This window comes from Cyphomyrmex costatus, unplaced genomic scaffold (genome assembly GCF_001594065.2).
Source record: "Cyphomyrmex costatus isolate MS0001 unplaced genomic scaffold, Ccosl1.0 scaffold59, whole genome shotgun sequence".
NCBI lineage: Eukaryota > Metazoa > Arthropoda > Insecta > Hymenoptera > Formicidae > Cyphomyrmex > Cyphomyrmex costatus.
The window spans coordinates 108,712-129,471 of record NW_017280071.1 but is presented as its reverse complement, the minus strand read 5'-3'; the positions used below and the strand labels follow the sequence as shown (position 1 = coordinate 129,471).

General features: G+C 33.3%; 1 protein-coding gene across 6 annotated transcripts in view; it reads left to right on the top strand.

Moving 5' to 3' along the window:
* LOC108779401 (MAP7 domain-containing protein 1) overlaps positions 1–16,868 on the top strand; it is a 33,826-nt gene extending 16,958 nt beyond the window's left edge. The window contains exons 2-12 of one of the 6 annotated variants that reach the window (XM_018546816.1): positions 1,688–1,729; positions 3,736–3,960; positions 5,200–5,309; positions 6,153–6,442; positions 10,641–10,679; positions 11,310–11,351; positions 11,434–11,832; positions 12,609–12,678; positions 14,532–14,747; positions 15,178–15,418; positions 15,782–16,868. In XM_018546816.1, coding sequence (XP_018402318.1) covers positions 1,688–1,729; positions 3,736–3,960; positions 5,200–5,309; positions 6,153–6,442; positions 10,641–10,679; positions 11,310–11,351; positions 11,434–11,832; positions 12,609–12,678; positions 14,532–14,747; positions 15,178–15,418; positions 15,782–15,955 — 1,848 coding nt within the window. In that variant the 3' untranslated portion in view covers positions 15,956–16,868. Of the gene's footprint in view, positions 1–1,687; positions 1,730–2,850; positions 3,028–3,735; positions 3,961–5,199; positions 5,310–6,152; positions 6,443–10,640; positions 10,680–11,309; positions 11,352–11,433; positions 11,833–12,608; positions 12,679–14,531; positions 14,748–15,177; positions 15,419–15,781 lie in introns of those variants that run through there. The other 5 variants (XM_018546817.1, XM_018546819.1, XM_018546818.1 and 2 more) reach the window with 5 other exon arrangements.
* Positions 16,869–20,760: the final 3,892 nt, after the last annotated feature.

Sequence of the window (20,760 nt, the reverse complement as noted above, 5' to 3'; positions counted from 1 at the left end):
TGAGAAAATCAATACGTTGGATTGACTATTGTTTACGTTATGATTTCTATTGAGATTGGCTAATTCGCTTAGATTTTATCGCTTAAGCTTTTCGTGTGCTATGGCCCCTAACTTACGCCTTTTTTTTTCCCTTGGGGATGTTTTTATTTGTCGTACAACCTAAGTGAACGTTTTTTCTTTATCATATTTCTAGAGTAATGAGTCTCAATCTTGTGTCGCCCCGACATCCTACAAAAATGCGTCATCCTATGAGATATCCATTGCATTCTTTATGCAACCATAATTTCAGAAAATGAGAAAAAGTAGTATAAAGTAGATAAAACAATATTTTATGTGACATCGCTTCTTATTTGAGCGCCAGACATGCGCGCGATATTATCTTAAGATAATATAAGAATTGAATAATAAAGAAGCATAAGGAATAATAATAGAAGATTTTAATTAATTCTTTACGGACTAACCTGGCGTGATACTTACAGTAACATCACGCCATTTATTAATATTAAAAGATTTCAATTAAATTGCTTCAAAATTAATATCTGAACTTTTCTAAAATAAGTTAGAGAAATAATTAAATTTTTATTGATAATCATTTAAGTATCTTTAAAGGAATCCCAAAGTGACAGATTTATCGACGATACAGATAAAAAAATACTTTGAATTGGCTACAGTATAGCGCATTTAAAAATTCTTTTACATAATTAAAATACATAAAAAATGCATTAGAAAAGAGTGCGAGACAGTTCTTTTAACGGAAAAAAACATTAAAAAATAGCAATAATACTATATGTAATTTTTTCTCGATTATCTTGTTAAATCGACCGTTTTGCACTCTTCTGTCTCTTTTGTAAGTACATATTTTAATTGTATAAAAGGATTTTACAATCTCTGTACAGCCAATTTAGAAAATCTTCTAACCCGTAATGTCAATAATTCTGTCACTTTAAGATCTCTTTAAGCGTATAGTGATTTATATACATGTACTAGCTACATTTCTTGAAGACTATTCTACATATTCTGGAAAGTTAAAACTGAATTGTATTATCTTGTCCCCTGAAATTATGGTTATTTTCTGCGATGTCATAGCAGGCCATTAAGAGCTACTTTCCATTTGGCAGTCTTCTCGCGAAGTAAACTTTACTAACAACATTCATCGTCATCATCATCGTCATCATCATTATCATCACCATCATCATCGTCATCATTGTCATCAGCAACACCATCATCATTTTCATTACCGTCGTCCTTTCGATAGACACACAACGCGACAATTGGCCAAAGTCGGTTACCTCGAGCGTCACGAAAAGAAATCCGTCGCGGCATATATACGAGCCTTCCTACAATCTTTCCTCTTTTTCCTTTTCTCATGGGAGGGGTGAGACCTTTTTTTCATCCCTCCTGATCTACTCTCTTGAGACGCCGTTAAGAGCGAGCGCGAGGCAAACGGGATAGCGAGAAAAACGAGAACGAAGAAGAAAGAACGATACGCGGACGCTACCCGAGTCACTAACCGAGTTATTCTTCTTTCTATTTACTCTGCCTCCCACATGTGACTCCTCGTCCCTTGCCGCCGCCGTCACTGCCGCCATCGCCATCGACGCCGCCATCGTTGGAAATCCCGATGGATAAAATAAAAAAATATATATATATGTAAAACACCCTCCCCATGTCTGTAAACGCGGCGCAGTATCGACCCATTACCATCATACCGCTCTCCAGCGTCATTCAGGTAGGTACTTTCTACCTGATGGTTTACGATTTTAGTATGCAACGAATGCTCGACTATCGTTACCGGAAGCGCAACAGGTGCGATCGTTGATTCTGATATCCGCGTCGTAGATTTTTCAACTCGTACTTCCATCTCGATTTAGGGTTCCTAACGAGATGGAGTACTCAATAAAATATAAAACTTATTGTGTTGGTTTGTATTGTATTTTTTAAACAATCAAGTAACTTGCCACCAATTCGTTTGTCTTTAAAAGACTTCGCGTAAATTTGAATTTTTGAATTCTAAAATTGTCTTGCGAACATTTTAACCCTTCGATGTCACTCCTAGTGTGGCACAACGGAAGTTTCTTTTACTTTGTTGTGCTATAACCTTTTTATTAATAAAGATATACACATTTACTTGTTACTGTATAATGTCTGACGTTCCAATTGAAAAAAATTATATGCTCATTTTTATATGATATTTTTTACAATACCCGGTGTAGTAGATACGTGATAAAACAATACAGAGTGACACCAAAAGGTTAATCGTACAATATAATTAAATTAAAAAAATGTTTTAAAGATGCTTTTAAAGATCAATTTTCATTAACATTACTTAATATTCTCAATGCAAATCGACAATCAGAATCGACTGGTATCTCATTGCGCGATTTTACAACTAGATCGACGTCTCTCGAATAACTACAATTAGAATAACTACGTAAAAATATAATCCAAATATAATAAACGTATATTAAAATATAAAATAATCGATATAATAAATAATATGAATAAAATTTGATAAATACAGTTAGTACAGTTCAAGTAATCTTATAAAAAAATAATAAAAATTGGGCCTAAATTATTCAAATGTATGTTTATTAATTTAATTTTAGATTTTGGAAACTTAATAATTTAAAAATCATAAAGCTTAAAAACTGATAGTGTATACATATACGTAATCTAAAGGAACGTCGATCAATCATTTGATTTGTCTTCGATAGTAATAACACCTCGCGATGATAATAAATATGTAATTTGTTTTATGCTCGAGAATTTTGTGATCTTTCTATATGTATAATCAACCACGTTAATTCTCGTATTGCGTATTATCATATCAACAGGATATTACGCAAAGTTTGTAGGTAATTCTAGAAAAAGCACTTGTGAAATAGATGTAACGACGCTTTGCCGCTCTCATGCTAATTAATTTCACGCGTCTTGCATTAATTAATTTCAGATCTCGATGTTTACTAATTCTAAAGCGCTACCTCATCGCAGTAATATTCATCTTCATGGTGTCACGCGTAATTCAAGGTAATGTAACGCACCGCTTAATCCCCGTTGCTCTCGTTCGTGACAGACCGTGAACATATGTTCAAAGCTTCCTTGATATAATTAAGACCTTTCGTGTGCAACCCATGCCATTTACATATCGATCATTTGGTTGCTGCTCATCGCTGGAACACATCGAATGCTACGCTTTGCTATTCTTAATCCTTTTTGATGACGGTTTTTTATTTATGTAAGAAATAATAATATAAATTACCTATTTATAATGTTAAAGTTTAAAAATTGTAAATTTTAAAGATAATATAAAGTAAAATTTTTTATTTAGATATATATATATATATATCGGATCCAATTTAAAAATTCTTGAATTATTGAATCTTTTTGAATCTTTTTAATATCTTTTTCTTATAAAAAAAAAATGTTTTTCTATAATTAATTGAATGATTCTCAAGCAAGAGCTTCAAGGTGTTTATCGTCTTGAATTTTTATCTAACAAAACATTTCCAACCACTTTTTGAATTAAACAATTCTCTTGATTTACTTCCTTTGTGTTCCCAAAAAGCATATAAATTTACATTTATAATAATATACGTATAAAAATAGACGTATAATTTAATCGTCATCAAAAGGGTAAATCGCTTAGCATCTTGACTCGTAGCAAGATAGTCGCTTGGCAGCTCGCCATTGCTGGGCGAGCATGATTAGTAAAAACGAGACGTTCGTTGCCTCCAGTTGAGGAGCTATCCTCACATGCCATATGTGGCACACAAGAGACTCGTCACCATAGTTCACTCGCCAATCCATCATGTGTACTACGCTGGCGCTATGATACCGATAAGAGTGCGAACGCGCGTGCGGCCCAGCATCCTCACAGCTGAGCTCAACAGGATACGCGACCTGCCGAGGCCATCTAGTCGATCCTACATTGAAGAGTATCTAAATTCTCGATACAACATAGTAAGTCCGGCAGCTAATAGTCTAATATCATTTTTCCCTCTCTTTCTCTCTCTCTTTCTCTCTGATCTAAATCAGTTTAGATTCATAAAAATACATGGTAAGATTTCGTATGTCATCATTATTGTACGATCGTCATTTCCATCGCCATCAACAACATCACCATTCTTTTTCATCAACATTTGTCTACGTTAGACATCCTGGGCGGAATTGCGTCGTTGCAACGGATGTGCAATCCGTCTTTCATGATAAATTAAAAGTTGCAAAAATTTTTTAATCGTAAAGAACTTCGGCCATTTTGGCGTATAGTTATATCAATTATATACCATTTTATGTACATAACAATATAAATATATATTAAGTAGTTTCTCTAAATCCCTGTCAAAAAAATAGTCTTTTAAAGATATTATTCTATTCATTCACACTCATCATCATAGCAGAGCTGAAAAATATGTAATATTCTCCTTGGAAGATATCCATATATGTCTTCATGAATAACATGATATAGGCACAACAATTATTTATAGTGCGAACACCATTTTTATATGTGCCATCATTGCGAGGAGGTGCCTTGGGGAGATACAGAAATAAATCTGATGAAGTAAGAGATTGGATGAAAAAAGGATCTAGAAGTATTTTTAACTGTGTAATAAAAGACCATCAATCGATTAAAAGCATAAATAGCAAAATTAATATACCTCGTATATCACATTAACCAAGTCCTAACAATGATCTGTAGCTGTTTTAGCTGTTGGCATTTGGATAATTTCATTTACTTTTTATACCCTACAATTTGACATACGACTCTGTATATACGGACGGACTAAATCTATATATATAATGGACGAAGTTCTTTTCATAATTTATTTTAAATTAATTTATTAATTTAAATAATGAATTTATTATTTATTAATTTAATTTATTAATCAAACTTATTAGATTAAAAAAATAAAAGAGCTGATGCTGTCGTTGATATTCTTATTCTTCGCAATTTGTCGTTATTATTGACACAATACATGCAGTTAAATCCGATTCTTTGCGTGTAACTGATACGTTATCATAAATACCGAGTTAAAACATTAAACCATTATATTATCAAGTACCTATCCTTAAAATATGATGTAATACGAAAAAAATACAAATTTGAAAAATAATTCATTACAAGGATCAAACTCTAAATGCATGCAAGAGATTGATCGATTCATTCATACAAGTAACGTTTCACATTCCATCTCTTCGCAGCTTTTCGACGATGAGACAAGGGACATTCGCGCGAAAGTGGATTCTCTTCTTCGACGTGTCCATGTGTTCGTGCCAAGAGCAGTGGCAAGGTATCCGACGAAAATAAAATGGTTTGCAACTAATTATTCAATTAAATCGATCTAAATCTAGTATTAATCATTTGAATTGTTAGAAAAAGGAAATTGTACATTTAACTTCATATGCTAAATAAATCAATCGATATTCTGGAATAGGAATAATCCAGATAATTCTGTGACTCGGAGATAAAAGTACAAATCCTTTAATACCACTCTTGATATGCAATGCTCGACTTTTTGCAAAAAATGTTTTTTGCAACTTCTATTTACTTAATTTCCAACATTTTACTAGTTACAATTATAACTAACAAAGATACATTTGCTTGATAGAATTGTATTCTTTAAATATCTGATGTTTCGACTCGTAACAAAAAAATTTGTTACAATATTTTTATTTTCATTGTTATAACTTTATAAGTCGGGTATATTCGATACATACATAGTATGTTGCACCTCCGTGAGAAAACAATATAATATGACTACTACGATTAGAGAGATTTGTAAACAGAAAAACCAAATGTTTTTACGAAATGATTCTTGTGAAAAAATAACAATATTTTTTTCAGATATATATTGAAAATAAAAGTTGATATAAGTAATATTTAAATTGAACTTTGCACAAATAATATTCATTTTTGATATTTTTCGATATTTTTTGATATTTTGATTATTTATTTTGACATTTTTTATTACTTTGATATTTTTCTACTAGGAAAAGAAGGTTTCTTTTTACGTCTCTAAGTATGATATTGAAAGTTCAAACATGAATAAAGCGAATATTTTTTGTGGTTTTCGGTGAACTACCTTCCAAGTCACAGAAAGTTGAGTTCATCATTTTCATATTAAGATAATCAGCGCTTTCTTTGCGATTTCCAGCGACTTCATCGAGGAGATCATCCCGGAACGTATGCGCAGCCACGATTATGTCCGTCGGCTGCTCAGCGGCCGCAGCAACGCGAAGAAACAGGTCGACTATCTGAGTTGGTACGAAGTGCCCGATCGAGGCGCATTTGGTACCCTGGCATGCATCAAGTACGTCGCCGGCAGGCCGCAGTCCGTCAGAAAACCATACTATAAGGTCGCGGACCTTCGGCCGGCCGACATCCGCAACGACGTCAACTTCCTCAGCTACTACAGCAAGAATCGTCAGGCGGCCGCGACTGCCTGTGAGTAATTTATCACGGTGACGAGGACAACGATGACAATGACGACGACAACGACGAAGACGGGAATTGTATCGCAATTCGCATTTCAATCTCTACAAAAATTGCTGTTTGGAAATGAAATGCTATTCGAGAACAATCCCGTCTTGACGATGTTACACACGATGATAAATCCATACATCACGAAACACGTAGTTAGAGGCGGGAGACCGACGAAAACGGAGCGAAGAATTTTTTTTTTAAATTACACATATAATAATTTTTATTACTACATATTTATAATTTTTGATGATTAAAATTTGTTTTCAATTGCAGCTGATATTTAATAAAAATTTATATTTTTTTAAATATGCTATTAACATTTTTATTGAGAAACTTCAAAGTAATTACTTTCACAGAATTTCACCCACTATTTGAGTTTTACTTACAAAAAAATCATACTCATTAAAGAAAAGGGTGACGTTAAAAAAATAGCTTCGCTACGTTCTCGCGGCTCGAAACATGATTTTTGAATAGATTTGAAAAAATAAAAAACGGCCCCACGACGCCGTTGTGTGCAACTCTCTTTTTGTCTACTTTTTTTTTCTCGTTCCATCCCCTGCCCTCTCGTTTCTAAATTTTTTTTTTCATCCCTTTACTTGGATTGGCTGGCACCTTTGGTTTACTTTACTGAAAACTTTTGTTTGTGCTAGCGAGCACGTGTGTTTCTCTGGTATTTTTGCTGTTTTATTGTTGGTCACACAACAATTGATCTTTCTTTTTGTACGTCTTTTTTTGTCGTGGCTGCATTACTGTTCGATAGTATTGTGTCTAATCGTACAACAGCAACGTATACACTTACTCCCCACGTACCCCGCATCCGTTTTTGATAACCACCTCTTCATGCGATATCGTGACAGCGCGTTTTTATTATTATTATTATTATAATTCTGCGGAAAGAACGTGCAATTGAATTGACGGTAAGATATTCACGGTAAGAGCATAAATATTAATTCCAGTTATAACCTTTTTTTGTGGAAAATAATTTATATATTTTTAAGTTTGATACAAAATTTTATTTAAAAAATGAATATATATTTTTTTTATTTATTCATAAAAAGATTGAATTATATATGCTCTTTCCGAAAATTAATTTGATCACCGACTATATCGGTGAGATCAATCCATCGATTCGGCAGTGGTTCGCATCCCTTTTTTACGAACCAACGGACATATCTCAATTTTTTTATTGCGGTAACCGAAAAACACAGCGAAAACGACATAGTGACCAAAAAGAAAACCGTGAACCAAATCAAAAGAAACGAAGGAACGAGAGAGAGCAAGACATTTACACGACGGAGACTCCAGGTGGAACATCAAACTGGGATCACGCGCCTAAAGCAGAATTTTATGGCGCTCGCGGATAAGAGCAAAAATGAAAGAGAGGAAGCAGTGCGGCTTTTTTGAACGTTTCAGGCAAGTGTTGGAGGCAGAAGGTGCCGGAGCTGTACCAGAAGCCGAGCAAGAAAAGCGAGCTCAAAGAAGAGGAAGAAGGGATGGAGACCGCCGAGGAGTGACTTTGATCTTCGTCGTTCATCATCACACAAACTGTGGCATCATATCGTCCGCTTTTGCGTTCCGGAAGTGATGTATCCGCGCGTGAAAAGATACGACAGGCATCGTGCGACACGCGGAGGCTGCAGGATTGCAAACCGAAAACGATTTCTCTACCTTCTTTTTACGATAAGAATTTATTCTTCAATTTCTTAAGCGAGCCTTACGTCAATGAGGTTTAAATGATTAAAATATATGAAAATCAAAGTTAGATAGATAAAATGGTGCTTGATAAATTTATGTTAAAAAAAATAATGAATTTTAAATTAGCAAAAATAGAGAAGTAATAATAATGAGAAGAATAGAATTTTCGAAACCAAACTAGATGATACGAAATATTATACAAATATGATCTCATGTAGGAGTGATTTGAATTGTATCAATAATAAAATATCATTTTCTGAAATAAAACTGTTTGGCAGACCTAAGTATGCAAGTATATTAAGATTTTCGCCGCAAATGAAATAACTTTATACAAATTTAACATTAGCATTTTAGTTTTATTTTTAACTTTGTTACAGCAATCGACTGAGAGTTTGTACATGTCAGTTTTAAAATTTTATCTCTCTTTTAAATACGGTTTTATATTCGGTTCGCAAGCCTGGCAAAACACCTCTTCAAACGGAATTCTTTTACTGCGCACGACTATGATGGGGGTAGTTATGATCGAAAAAATCTAATAACCGTCTCCACTTTTTCTATTTTTCCTTTCTTCTATTCCAGTCGTGTGCTCGTCGACCGCTTCATTAAAGTCCAATATGCCGATATTCGCAATAATCATAGAACGTGCTGTATTTTCCGAGCATTCTTCATTCAACTTTTACTCGATGGACTTTAATGAAATTGCAACGGGCGTGTAAAATTGTCGTGACTATCAAAATGATTAGTGTTCGATCGATGCGATCTACGAAGTAAAACGAACGAAAGAACAGAGTATGAGAAAGAGACAGAAGAAAAGAGAACCGATTAAATTGATGCGACAAAAAGCCGTGAGAGCTGCGCGCGTTCATTAAAAAAAAAAAGAAACAAATATAAAAATGTAGACACTAACCCGATGTTGCACGTATCGCATTATGATATTCGTTATTGTTTCAATTTTCTAAATCTTGTTCATGCTTGTGTAAAACAGCAGCAAAAGAAAAACATACGAATAAAATAATAATGTCCGATGGAAGCGAGTCTCCAAGTCAATTACTTTACTTTGCACGAGAGAGAATAATGGAAACGTAGGCGAGCTACATAACGAATAAATGCACTATTTCCGAGGTAAGCTTCTTCGTGTGCTTCGTAGTTTAACCAACGACGTCTCATTTTGTCTCTGAAATCAAATATTTGTAGAATTGATTAGTATTAATGTTTTTGGAAAGAAAAAAAAATAGTGAATTAGCCTGAATAATTGTTTCAGTACATTTTAAACATTCTAGTTGAAAAATATATTTCTTTAGACATAAAAAGATTTAAATTTTAACGAAAGCTATTTCAATCATAATGCACTTAATAATTATTTTCTTAAGATGTTTCTTAATTTCTGACAAAATTTCGTGTAATGATAAATCTACATTATAAATATTGTTCTCTTATTTCAAAAGAGTAACATAATTTAAATAATTAAATTTTCCAGAAAGAGTTCAGAGTATTTTTAACTGAACAGAAAATTATTGTCTAATCAAAAAATATTAGTAAAAATAACATCTTAACATAAATAAATATCATTTTTGTCATCTTCGTTTCGAAAAATAATCAAATAGTGTTTAAAAAGTTATCTTTTTCTAGTTGTGACAAAATTAACAATTTTTTGTTCGATTAAGTTAGTCTACTTGTGATGATTGATAGGATAATGCTTATTTAACTATTCATAATATCTCGAAAAATCATATTTTTTATGTTACTTGTGAAGTAAGAGAGCGATATACAACTGAAGAAGATTAAAATACAAAAGTTATTTAATTATATAATCTGAAAATATTCGATTATAAATATCTGGTTTCAGAGGCAAAAATCCGACAAATCAATCACTAGATGTGACCGAGTGTGATCTCTAACGTCACGAGCTGTGACGATCAGTGAATCATTTTCACGAGAAAAGATGAGAATTGTGATATCATTAATTACCTCATTGACGATAAGACATCAACGTTTGTGATAATTTCGAAAATGAACTCGATGATTCATCCTTAATCCTCAGGGATGCGTTCACATTCTAACCGAGTGTTCCCCAGGTATCATCCTTGTTTAACGTTGTTTTAACGTTCAGTTTAACAAACAACAAAATGATAGCTGAGTAACACTCGGGTGGGAATTTGAACATAGCCCAGAATGTTTCCATTGCTAATACTATTATAACTTATTTCTCTTTTTTATTCATTCGTTGCATATCGCCATATATGTACATAAAATTGTGCATTTCTGTTTTACATAATCTACATATAATTAGCTAACGAACATGCCTCATCAATTGTTTTTCACATCAATGTTGTATATGTATGTAATCATAGTAATAGCTTTCTAACGTCACGTTCTGAGAAGTCTTGCTTCCTTAGATTTACGTCATGAGCTTCAAAAGAATCCTTTGTGCTAATCGATCCTTTATGTTTCATGCATCCCACAGCCTCGGGTCAGCCAATGACAGAACGAGAGATGCGAAAGGGTCAGTAGGCATACACAAAATAATTTTTTGAGATAACGGAAGAGTAAAATCCAGTAGAAAAGTCGCGATCGTGGGGACGTATTTACTGAGAAATAAATTTATGTCACACATAAATCACGTAAATATACAGGATATGATTCATGTGTTAAAACTTTACATAAGCATATAAAATTACATTCGCGTACATCATATTAACATTCTATATATCTTTGAAATTGAAAAGAAATACATGAATGCGCAAAAATAATTCAATAAAATATATGTAAGTTCCTGTTATTAATTGTTATAATAGAATTATTTAATGTTTCTGTATTCTATTATAATGTCACTAATATTGCAAAGATACATATAAATATTATTTGAAAAGTATATTATTATTTTTGTAAATATCCGTAAAAGAGCATATTATAAATAATAATAATTTATTTCTTTTCATTGTATATTAAATTATATTTATATTAAAATTTTAAGCTAATTAGTTTCACAACTTTTATATATTCGTCAATAAAACCAGTTGAAAGTTATATTTTGATTAATCGAGGAACTCGAATACTTATATGTTTTTGTAATTGATGTTTTACTGTGATCCTTTCTTTGTATCTCCCACTAACGTCTTCTCACAATTTTTAGTACGCGCATTAGGCTACGACTCAACAGCCCAGGAAAAAAAAAGTAAGTCTCTGTGTAAAATAACAAAATCCAGATTAATTCCTTTCTGTTATTTGTCGTTCATCTTCATACTGTGACGTCGTAGTTCTCGTTCCGGAATCGGAAGAAAAATCGGAGAAAGCGAAAAAGAAGCCGGAACCGGAGGAAGAACCGAAACCGGTTCGCGAACCAGAACCCGAGCCGGAGCCAGAACCAATATCTGAACCAGTACCTGAACCTGTGAAAGAACCGGAACCTGTTGCGGAACCTGTGAAACCGTCGAAACCGACGAAGGCATCAAAATCGGCGAAATCGGCAAAATACACGAAAACAGCCGAGCCTAAAGTAGAACCGGAACCTGTAAAAGAACCAGAAATCATAAAGGAACCGGAGCCCGAGCCGGTGCAGGAACCAGAACCTGTTTCAGAGCCGGAACCGGAAATGCCAGCAGATGTGCCAATCGAAAGTATAGAGGCCGTAAGTGATGAAGCTAAGGAAGAAAAGGGTACGTTTATATTTTGGTCGATATTGTGGGCCGGAAATATTTCATTTCGGCGACCGGAAATGAGTCTGTCACGCAAACGGTGGATATCTTTTGGTATCGGTTGAAATAGGCAGAAGGTCGATCATGGTTTGTGTCGTTGTTAACAGCATTTCCCATATCGGTCGAGGATGAATGTGTCTAGTCTAGAATAGCATCCAGTGTTTCTTTTGCCTGTTTTTATGATAAATGTCTTCCCCATAAAAATGACTTCAAGATTACCTCGTGAAATGTCTCATCCTATTTTCGTAATGCTCGAAATTATTTTATACAAGATAATATCGAATTAGAAAATAGATATAACTGCAATGGATAAACACATTTTGGTCCATATTCACGATGCACTTTTAACACACTTTCGAATGTGAAACTGGTTCTAATTTTAAAGCTCTATTTAAAGAGACTATCTATTTAAAAACATTACTTTTAATTCACATGAAATAAAGGCTCTGAAATTAATATGAATATTAATATTGATACCATTATTTAAGTATTTAATTAAAATAGTTAGATTAATTTTATAATCAATAAATAAATATATATATACACATACATATATACGTATATTCGTAGAGATATTTTTAATTTTGTGCTTATATAATATATATGTATATATTCGATATATCATGGTATATGTAAAATGGATAAGATTGCAACATTATCTTTAGCGTTAAACATGCATCGTAAATTTCATAAAAATTTATCCTTATCGCTGATATTCTAATGAGTTTATATTGCAGTGAAGCAAGACAAGGAAGATGCTATGCGGAGGGCCGAGGAGTATCTTGCTAAAGCGGCTAGAGAAGCGCAGTAAGCGACTTTAATTTAAGAACGATACGCCAGTAACAAGCCAATCGCGCAAAATAGTCACTCGATATAAACGCAGATGTTTTGCGTAACATTAGCATTGAACTCGGCCAAATAACCTAGTATATGACCCGCGATAATCGACTCGCCAAATATCCGACCTTCGCTCGCTATTCGTAAAACGTCATTCTGTTCGAAAACGCATAATTTAATGTAATAATTAATTGTTAAGAATATTCATTTTTTTACATAATAAGGTTTCAAAATTTTTAGCATAAAGAATAATAAAATATTATTTCTAAAATAATTGAAGTACAGTGAACAGTTGTTTTAATATCAAACTCGATAATATTATCTAGCAAGCCGTTTCAAAGTCATTACCTATATATCATTTTTTCGTCAAAATGACATGTCATTTTGACGAAAAAATGACATCTATGTTATTAAAATGACGACGTCAGGTTACTAGTGTGGTAGTATATCGGTGATAATTTTAGATATAAATATGTTTTATATAAATTTTCAACATATATATAACAAGGAAACTTTCCGGGAAAAAACATATTTACATTCATGCAGTCATAGTTGCGATCAAATATGTGAGAAACGCGTATCGAAAAATCTGGAATGCGAGCTTCATTAAAAAACTTGATGGATAACTTTTCCTATATACACCAGCATGTTTTTCTAATTAACGATTTCAAATATTAAAATTTGTAGCTTCGTTACACTCTCATAATATCTCATATATAAACTTCGTTCAAATGCGAATCAACGACGAACTCAAACGTAACTCTAAATTTAAATCAATATATTGTTATGTAAAATCTAAGAATAAAAAAACAATGTATTTTATACACTTACAATATTAAATAATGATGAAATAAGTTAATTTAAGAGAAGAAAGAAAATCTACGTCGCGTAATACATAAGAGAAATTAGATCGTGGTAACGTCGCATTTTTAAGAGTAGACGAATACAGTAACAGGCACAAGCACCGAAACATCGCTGTTAAAATATTTATATAAAAGACAAAAATGTCCGCACAATTACGATATAAAGAAAAATGCAAAGCGATTCTTGCGAAGAAACGACAAAAATGGCATAACATCACTCTTGATGAGAAACGAGATATACCAAATCTATATGATGGCAATCATATTGTCATTGAAAGTACGACGTTGTCATACCTACTATTTCGTCAATTCTCGAGAGAATAAAATTAAGGTGTTTTATTGACTCAAACTTTAATATCATATGGTGAATATTTGCGGTCTTGTTGCACATGCTTCTTCATAAATTCAACTACATAAGATTCGTTTTTTATTAACTTCTTGAATGCGGTTTCGATGCTATATGAAAATTGAAAATTCGTATCATATTACGGCGGAAATGGCTATACAATTAAATATAAAAAAATTTGCGAAGTTTGATCGGTTAAGAACGGGACGGTAAATCGAGCTCAAATTTTACAGGCATATGTATTAATACCTAAATTACTTGAAACGAAAGTTTCAAGACATTCTTGAATAATATGTTTTAGGGTATAACTACCTTAAGAAAATTCAGATAACCCAATTGAAATGAGAAACGAAATTGTGATTTAAGATTAGCGAATATTAATATTTTTTCCGTGAAAAAATAATAATATAAAAGTTTACAAATCCTTAATTAATATCAAAATAAAGATAGCAGTATTCTTATAAGTTTCTCTTATTACTTTTAAATTTCTAATTCTTATATACAGACTTTTAATTCTTTCATGAGTGGTTTTTATTTATATTCTACATTTACATTGTTTGCTTGTTTGTCGCGTCCGAGCAATTTCCCCAATTGCAAATAACTTTGTTTTGAAGATCGGAAGAGGAAAGGCGGAAGGCAGCGGAGGAGGAACGCTTACAGCTTGAGTTGGAGGAGAAGAAAGCGTGGGAGGCTCTGCAGCTTGCACAGGAACGGAAAGCCGATCTTTGCCAGATACTGGAAATCGAGCAGCAAGAAGCTGAGAGGAAAGCAGAAGAGGAAAAGTTACAAGCTGAACACGAGGAAACGAAGAGAATAGAAGACGAGGAAAGGTAAGCTTGTTACTTATTGTTAGAAGAAAGCTCTCGTAGTGATTCACGAATTATCCTTTATAAAAAAGGTCCCACACATAAAGCAAGCTTTTATTTCACTTAGAAGCTGATTATTATCAATTGAGAATAACTAAAATGAAAGAAGAGAATATCTATATATAATTAATAATTAGTATATAAACAATAAAAATTATACGACTCTTTTAAATAAAATTATTTTAAAATATATATAAAATTCAAATAAAATAATTACATTGATTAAATATTAATATAACTTATAACGCACTTGGAATATTGATAAAAAATTTAGCTTTATATCTAATATTATTGAAAATTACTGGAACTTAATATTTATTTTGTTTTTTTATGTTTGTTATTTCTATATATTGTTTTGTATATTGTTAGAACCTAATTTGTTTCTTATTAACAGAATAATCAACCAGGCGAATATCGACGCGCTTATACAGGAGCAAGAACGATTAATCGTCGAGGAGCATCTTGAAGAAATTCAAAAGCAAAAGCAGGAGCAGGAAGAAGCGGATGTCACGCAGTTTGTAGCCAATGAAAACAAAGATGCCAGCTGCGCCGAGGATCTGGCGGATCTTGGCGAAATAACTGATCAAGAAAAGGAAGAGAAACCTTATGATGTTACCACGGATGACGAAACACGGGTAAATTGTCATTTAAGTATTGTTCTTTTAAAAAATTTTTTTTTTAAATCCCTTTTATCGATTTTTATATTCAATATGAGCAATCCTGAATCAGTCTAAACACTCTAAACAATACAAAAAAAAGTATGTATTACAAGTGTACAAAAAAATGTAATATTAAGATTAGATTTTACTAAGCTTTTTAAAAACTCCATTCCTTTATATAAGTTCAGATATACACTTAGCAACTTCGTGTCCAAATAGCTTATTGAATTTCTGTGGAGAAAGGATCCAGTTTGAACTCATTCAAGAACCGATAGTCGAAGAGAAATTTCTCGGAATACTATTGAATGTGAGTTGAATCACAAGGAATTCGCCTTTCAGGTCGAAGAAGAAAATGTCCACGAAGAGGAGCCCGAGATGACCGAAGATCCGTTCGTTGAGGAGCCAGAAGGGGCCGAGAGCAAGCCGCAAACAGGACCGACGGCAGCTGACGACGGACAGGTCGAGGAGGTTACTTCCGGCGAGGAATTCGAATGGGGTGATCAAGACTCGTAATTGGTTCGGTCCGACCGGTTCGGATCGTTTCACGGCATCGATGGACCACGTTCCTTTACTGTCGTCATTAATTGTTAATATAACATATCTTCGTCTATCATCCTGTCCGCGAATGTCATTTAATCCATCACCAATGCAGATAATCACCAATTGGTGACGCGACAAAGAAATTTTAATTAATTTCTTTTTTATTATAACTCTCTATTTATTGATTCTTTCTATTTATTTATTTGTAAAATATACATTTCGTATCCAATTTCACGTTCATCAGCGCACATTTCGCAATCAATTTCACGCGTCACATTGTTATGATCATATTAGACAAACTCGCGGATCGGTATTACAAGTTTAAAACCGTGGAATTTCTGATAGCTATTTTTTTATTAGCTAATCTCAGAAGAACCGATCGGAGACTCGGCTATGATCTCCGTACGATCTGTGTGAGTATTTATATTATTCATTTCATTATTGATCGCGCATCTTTTTCACATTATATCGTCGAAGAGCGGCAACCCGTAGATCGAGTCTGACACACGTATCGATTTCCATTGGTCTGCCGACGGTGGTGATTCGTTTATAGTCTCGGATAGTAATCGGGTAGAAATATCGCGACGTATTTTAGCCGTCCATTCGGCAGTCGAGCTAGCTTTGTCGTCTATTTTTACAGTAACAGCTTCGAGTTTCAGCCATGAAATTGGTTTGATTGCGATTGTCCGAGCGATTGATCAGAAGAATGAGAATTCCGGAAATAATCGTGAGCACGATTTGAGAATTAGTGGCCCTCTCACGATTCTCGTCGGAAAGTGGCTGGAGCCTTCTGATATTTATGTATTAGTATTACTTATTTATTAAAAAGATACTACACACGTATATTATAAGAGTGTTGTAATAATAAAAATGGTTCAATATGGAATCTCCGTGATTTGATGACAAGCTGGAAAAGCTCGGCTTTTTCACAAAAAAATAATTGTGAAAATATTGCGAAGCTAGGAATGAAATGAGTACAATTTTTTTAATTAATTAAACCCGAGATATACATATTTAACGTTTCATAAAATTTTCATGAGATTCTTTAGCATAATAGAACAAAATGGATACACGAATATTTGCGATATGCAAAACGTGCTTATTACCCTTTCATTTCGGAAAACCCCCTGTTGTTTTTGCTGCGAATCAAGATTAAAATTAGATGTAAGGAAAGTTGCACAATCTGTAAGATAATCGACGTTGTGTGCTGTGTATGAATAAAACAGGGAAGTGCTTGATAAGGTACTTAATGAATAACGAAATTATTCTACATATTTATATGTTCCTGTATTTAAGGCGCACTCTATTTGTAGCACGCAATGTGTACTCACGCACAATGCCTATTTTGTTTATGAAGATAATAAATATCTATTATACAAATGATAATATTAAACTATTTTTATTTTACCCTGCATAATGCATAGGATACTTAATAAAATAAAGTGGAGAGAGAGAGAGCACAGAGGGAAATTTAATATTACATTTATTACGCAATCAATATTCATTAATATAATTTCTGATATTTTCTAAAATATTTTATTACTTTAATTGTTATAATGATACTTTCTATGAAAATTTATTATATTATCATATTATTGCGATAATTTATTATTATATAAAAATAATTAATTATCATATAAAAATTCCGTAATAATAATTAAAATAATAAAATGTTTCAGGAAATATCATGGATCATATTAATAAATATTACAAAAATATTCAATGAGAAAAATAAAGAAAAATGTGAGGAAAAATTGTGATTTCAAATTCAGAACGCAAACTATGCAAGAAACGAAATTGTCGTATAAAATTCCTAAAAGTAGCAAAAAAGAATCTTCTCTTCTCGAATATATATATGTTGATTTTCATCCGAGTTTAACATCCTTTTGCGACATCTCACAATTGTTTACCCGCCGAATCTCGCCATCGTTCTCAGTGGGGTGTCTCGCGGGGAAAAGATATGCTCGGAAGTAGTAAAATCCCGGACTCGTAAACTTATCGTCATGTCGGACGTGCCGCATTTTCGCGGCATGTCTCGCGAATATTTCTCATGGTATAAACATGCGGGGAGCGTTTTGGTCGACGGTCGGGGATGATCAACTGAAGTGGGCCAAGCCGCATTTGACTCAAAGGGAGATCCCCAAACGACGAGCGGCTTCAAAGCAAAAACGAGGTTGAATATGTGTGCCAACGTGTCCAATGCTAAGCCCAAACATCGACTGCGCGACTATATAGATGTATGCAAACTGTGCGTCTACTGTCATTGCACAGAACCGCGCAATATTGCAGTTCTTACGTCGACTGGTCCTGTATATATGTATATGTATGTGTATATATACGTGTAAACCAAACGGAGCAAAACGCGCCGCTGGAACGAAATTATTTATAATCGAGACGCTTCTATCGCACGGCGCGCTTAATCAATGCACGCAAAAAGCCCCTTCCCCCTGCTAAATTAACAGATTCTAAAACCGGCGTTGCGTCAACCGGCAGATCGCCCGGAGCTTTTTGCGAACCGTATCCGTTGCGGCGATATTATACATACATTAAGGTCGTTGCATATCTACTCGGAATTTTGAAAGATTGCATTTTGTGGTTTTTGACAAGTCGGTCATGTTGAAAGCTAAGCTTTTATTTCGTGGCTCTAAAATTTTCTTTTTTTGTTTCTATCATCTCTGCTTGTTTAATTTTAATTTTTTTTTAACCATAGAGAAATATCCCGATTTTTAGTTATTTAGTTACAGATTTAATAATTCTAAAAATATATTTAATAATTTAAAAAATAATTTTGTTGGACGTTTAAGCTGATTACTAAAATGTCAATATTTTTTTGCAGCATTGCTCATTAAGCAGAGCGTTCTACAAAACTATTTTAATAGTTTAACAAAATTATTTTCGGATATATGTATCTTGACCAATTTTTAGATATTTTAACAAAATCGTTCTTTCCATGTGGGTATGAGTTTCTATACCAAAATGTACATTCTCTCGTGAACAGAACCGACTGATCCCTCGGCAAATAATTCGATACACCAAGCTGACCTAATTCATCGCGGAGTTAATAACTCAGCGGTCGTTTCTGAAAGTCAGTCAGTTGGGAAACAGTAATAAGACAACGTTGTCAGTGTTAATCCTTTGACACGATTAACTAGAGTCGTATCTTTCGAGCGACGATTTCCTTTCTTTTTTGTATCTCTCCGCATAACGACCTTGATGTCTGATATCGTTAAACCAGGCTCATTAATCTGGATGAAACCTGGAATCGTGGGTGTATAGAAATAACCTGCGTCATGAATCACTTTAAAGATACAACATTAGATCTAAAAAGTAAAAAGTGATACTATATTACAGAACATTTACGCGAAAAGAACGATTTTGCTGAAGTATCTATAAATTTGGCCGGATAAAAATCTGAAAGTAATTTTGTTGGACTATCAAAATAATTCTGTTATAGAAATCTCAACCATGATAAATAATGCTGCAAAAAGTTCGACATTCCAGCAACCAGTTTGAGAATCCTACACAAATATTCTGATGGTTCCCCCTCCCCTGACAAAGTTATTTTGAGATCTATATCCAGCTAAATTTTTACATACCTCAGCAAAATCATCCTTTCCATGTATGTATTGATATAAAAAGAATAATTTTGCTAAAAAAAAAAAAATCAAAAAAATTAGATACACCGATCTGAAAACAACTTTGTTGAACTATTAAAATAATTATTAGGAAACTCGAGCATGAGGAGAAATGTTGTAAAAATTTCAACATTTCCATAATCAGTTTAAGAATCCTACTTAATTATTTTGATAGTCCAATAAAATTATTTTCAGATCTATATCTAAGTTGAATTTTTAGATTAAAACTGTCTTTTTCGTACATGGAGAGAGAATAATTTTACTCAAGTATCAAAAAATGTAGCTATAGATACAGGTCTGAAAATAATTTTATTAGACTGTTAGACCATCAAAATTTTTAGATAGGACATTTAAGTCGAACTGATTACTAGAATATAAAAAAATGTGTTACATTTTAGCAATTTGAGTATTCTATTTAAAAATTTGGTGTCCTATCTAAAAATAATTTTGACCAATAAAATTATTTTCTGTATTTAGCTAAATTTCTGAATGCTTCAGCAACATCGTTCTTTCCGTGTATATGTATTGCTATGAATTTTTTCATGTACGCATTTTTACATGTTATATATAGAGAGTTGTAATTTAGTGTATAATAAAATAGTATAAATAATATTTATACTATTTTATTATTAGTTTCAATTTATTAGTTTGAAAGGAAACCGCGCATGTGTTCGATCGTAATGACGCAACTTGCACGATTCCGTCGTTACCGTCGCATGTCGTTGTTTCTCGCATTATCTACTTCCAAAGACGTCAAAGTTGCATAAGTCCTCGCTAAAGTCAAAAGGTTTAAATTTATTTATACTATTTTATTATACACTAAATTACAACCATTTTTCCAAGGCACTTACTACGCCCTTCAACCTTGGCAAGGGCTTATGCAACTTTGACGTCTTTGGGAGTAGATAATGCGAGAAACAATGACATGCGACGACAACGACGGGGTCGTGCGAGTTGCGTCATTACGATCGAACATGCGGTTTCCTTTGGAACTAGAGAGTAAAGGGGAAGAGAAGAGGAAAAGTGTGGGCGGGAAAACTGCTAGCTACCATAATCGCGCGATTCGTGGCTGTGCAATTCATCGACAAACGAGCGGTTTTTCTTTCTCCCGTCGGGAAAAACACGATGATTGCCGTCGACAAT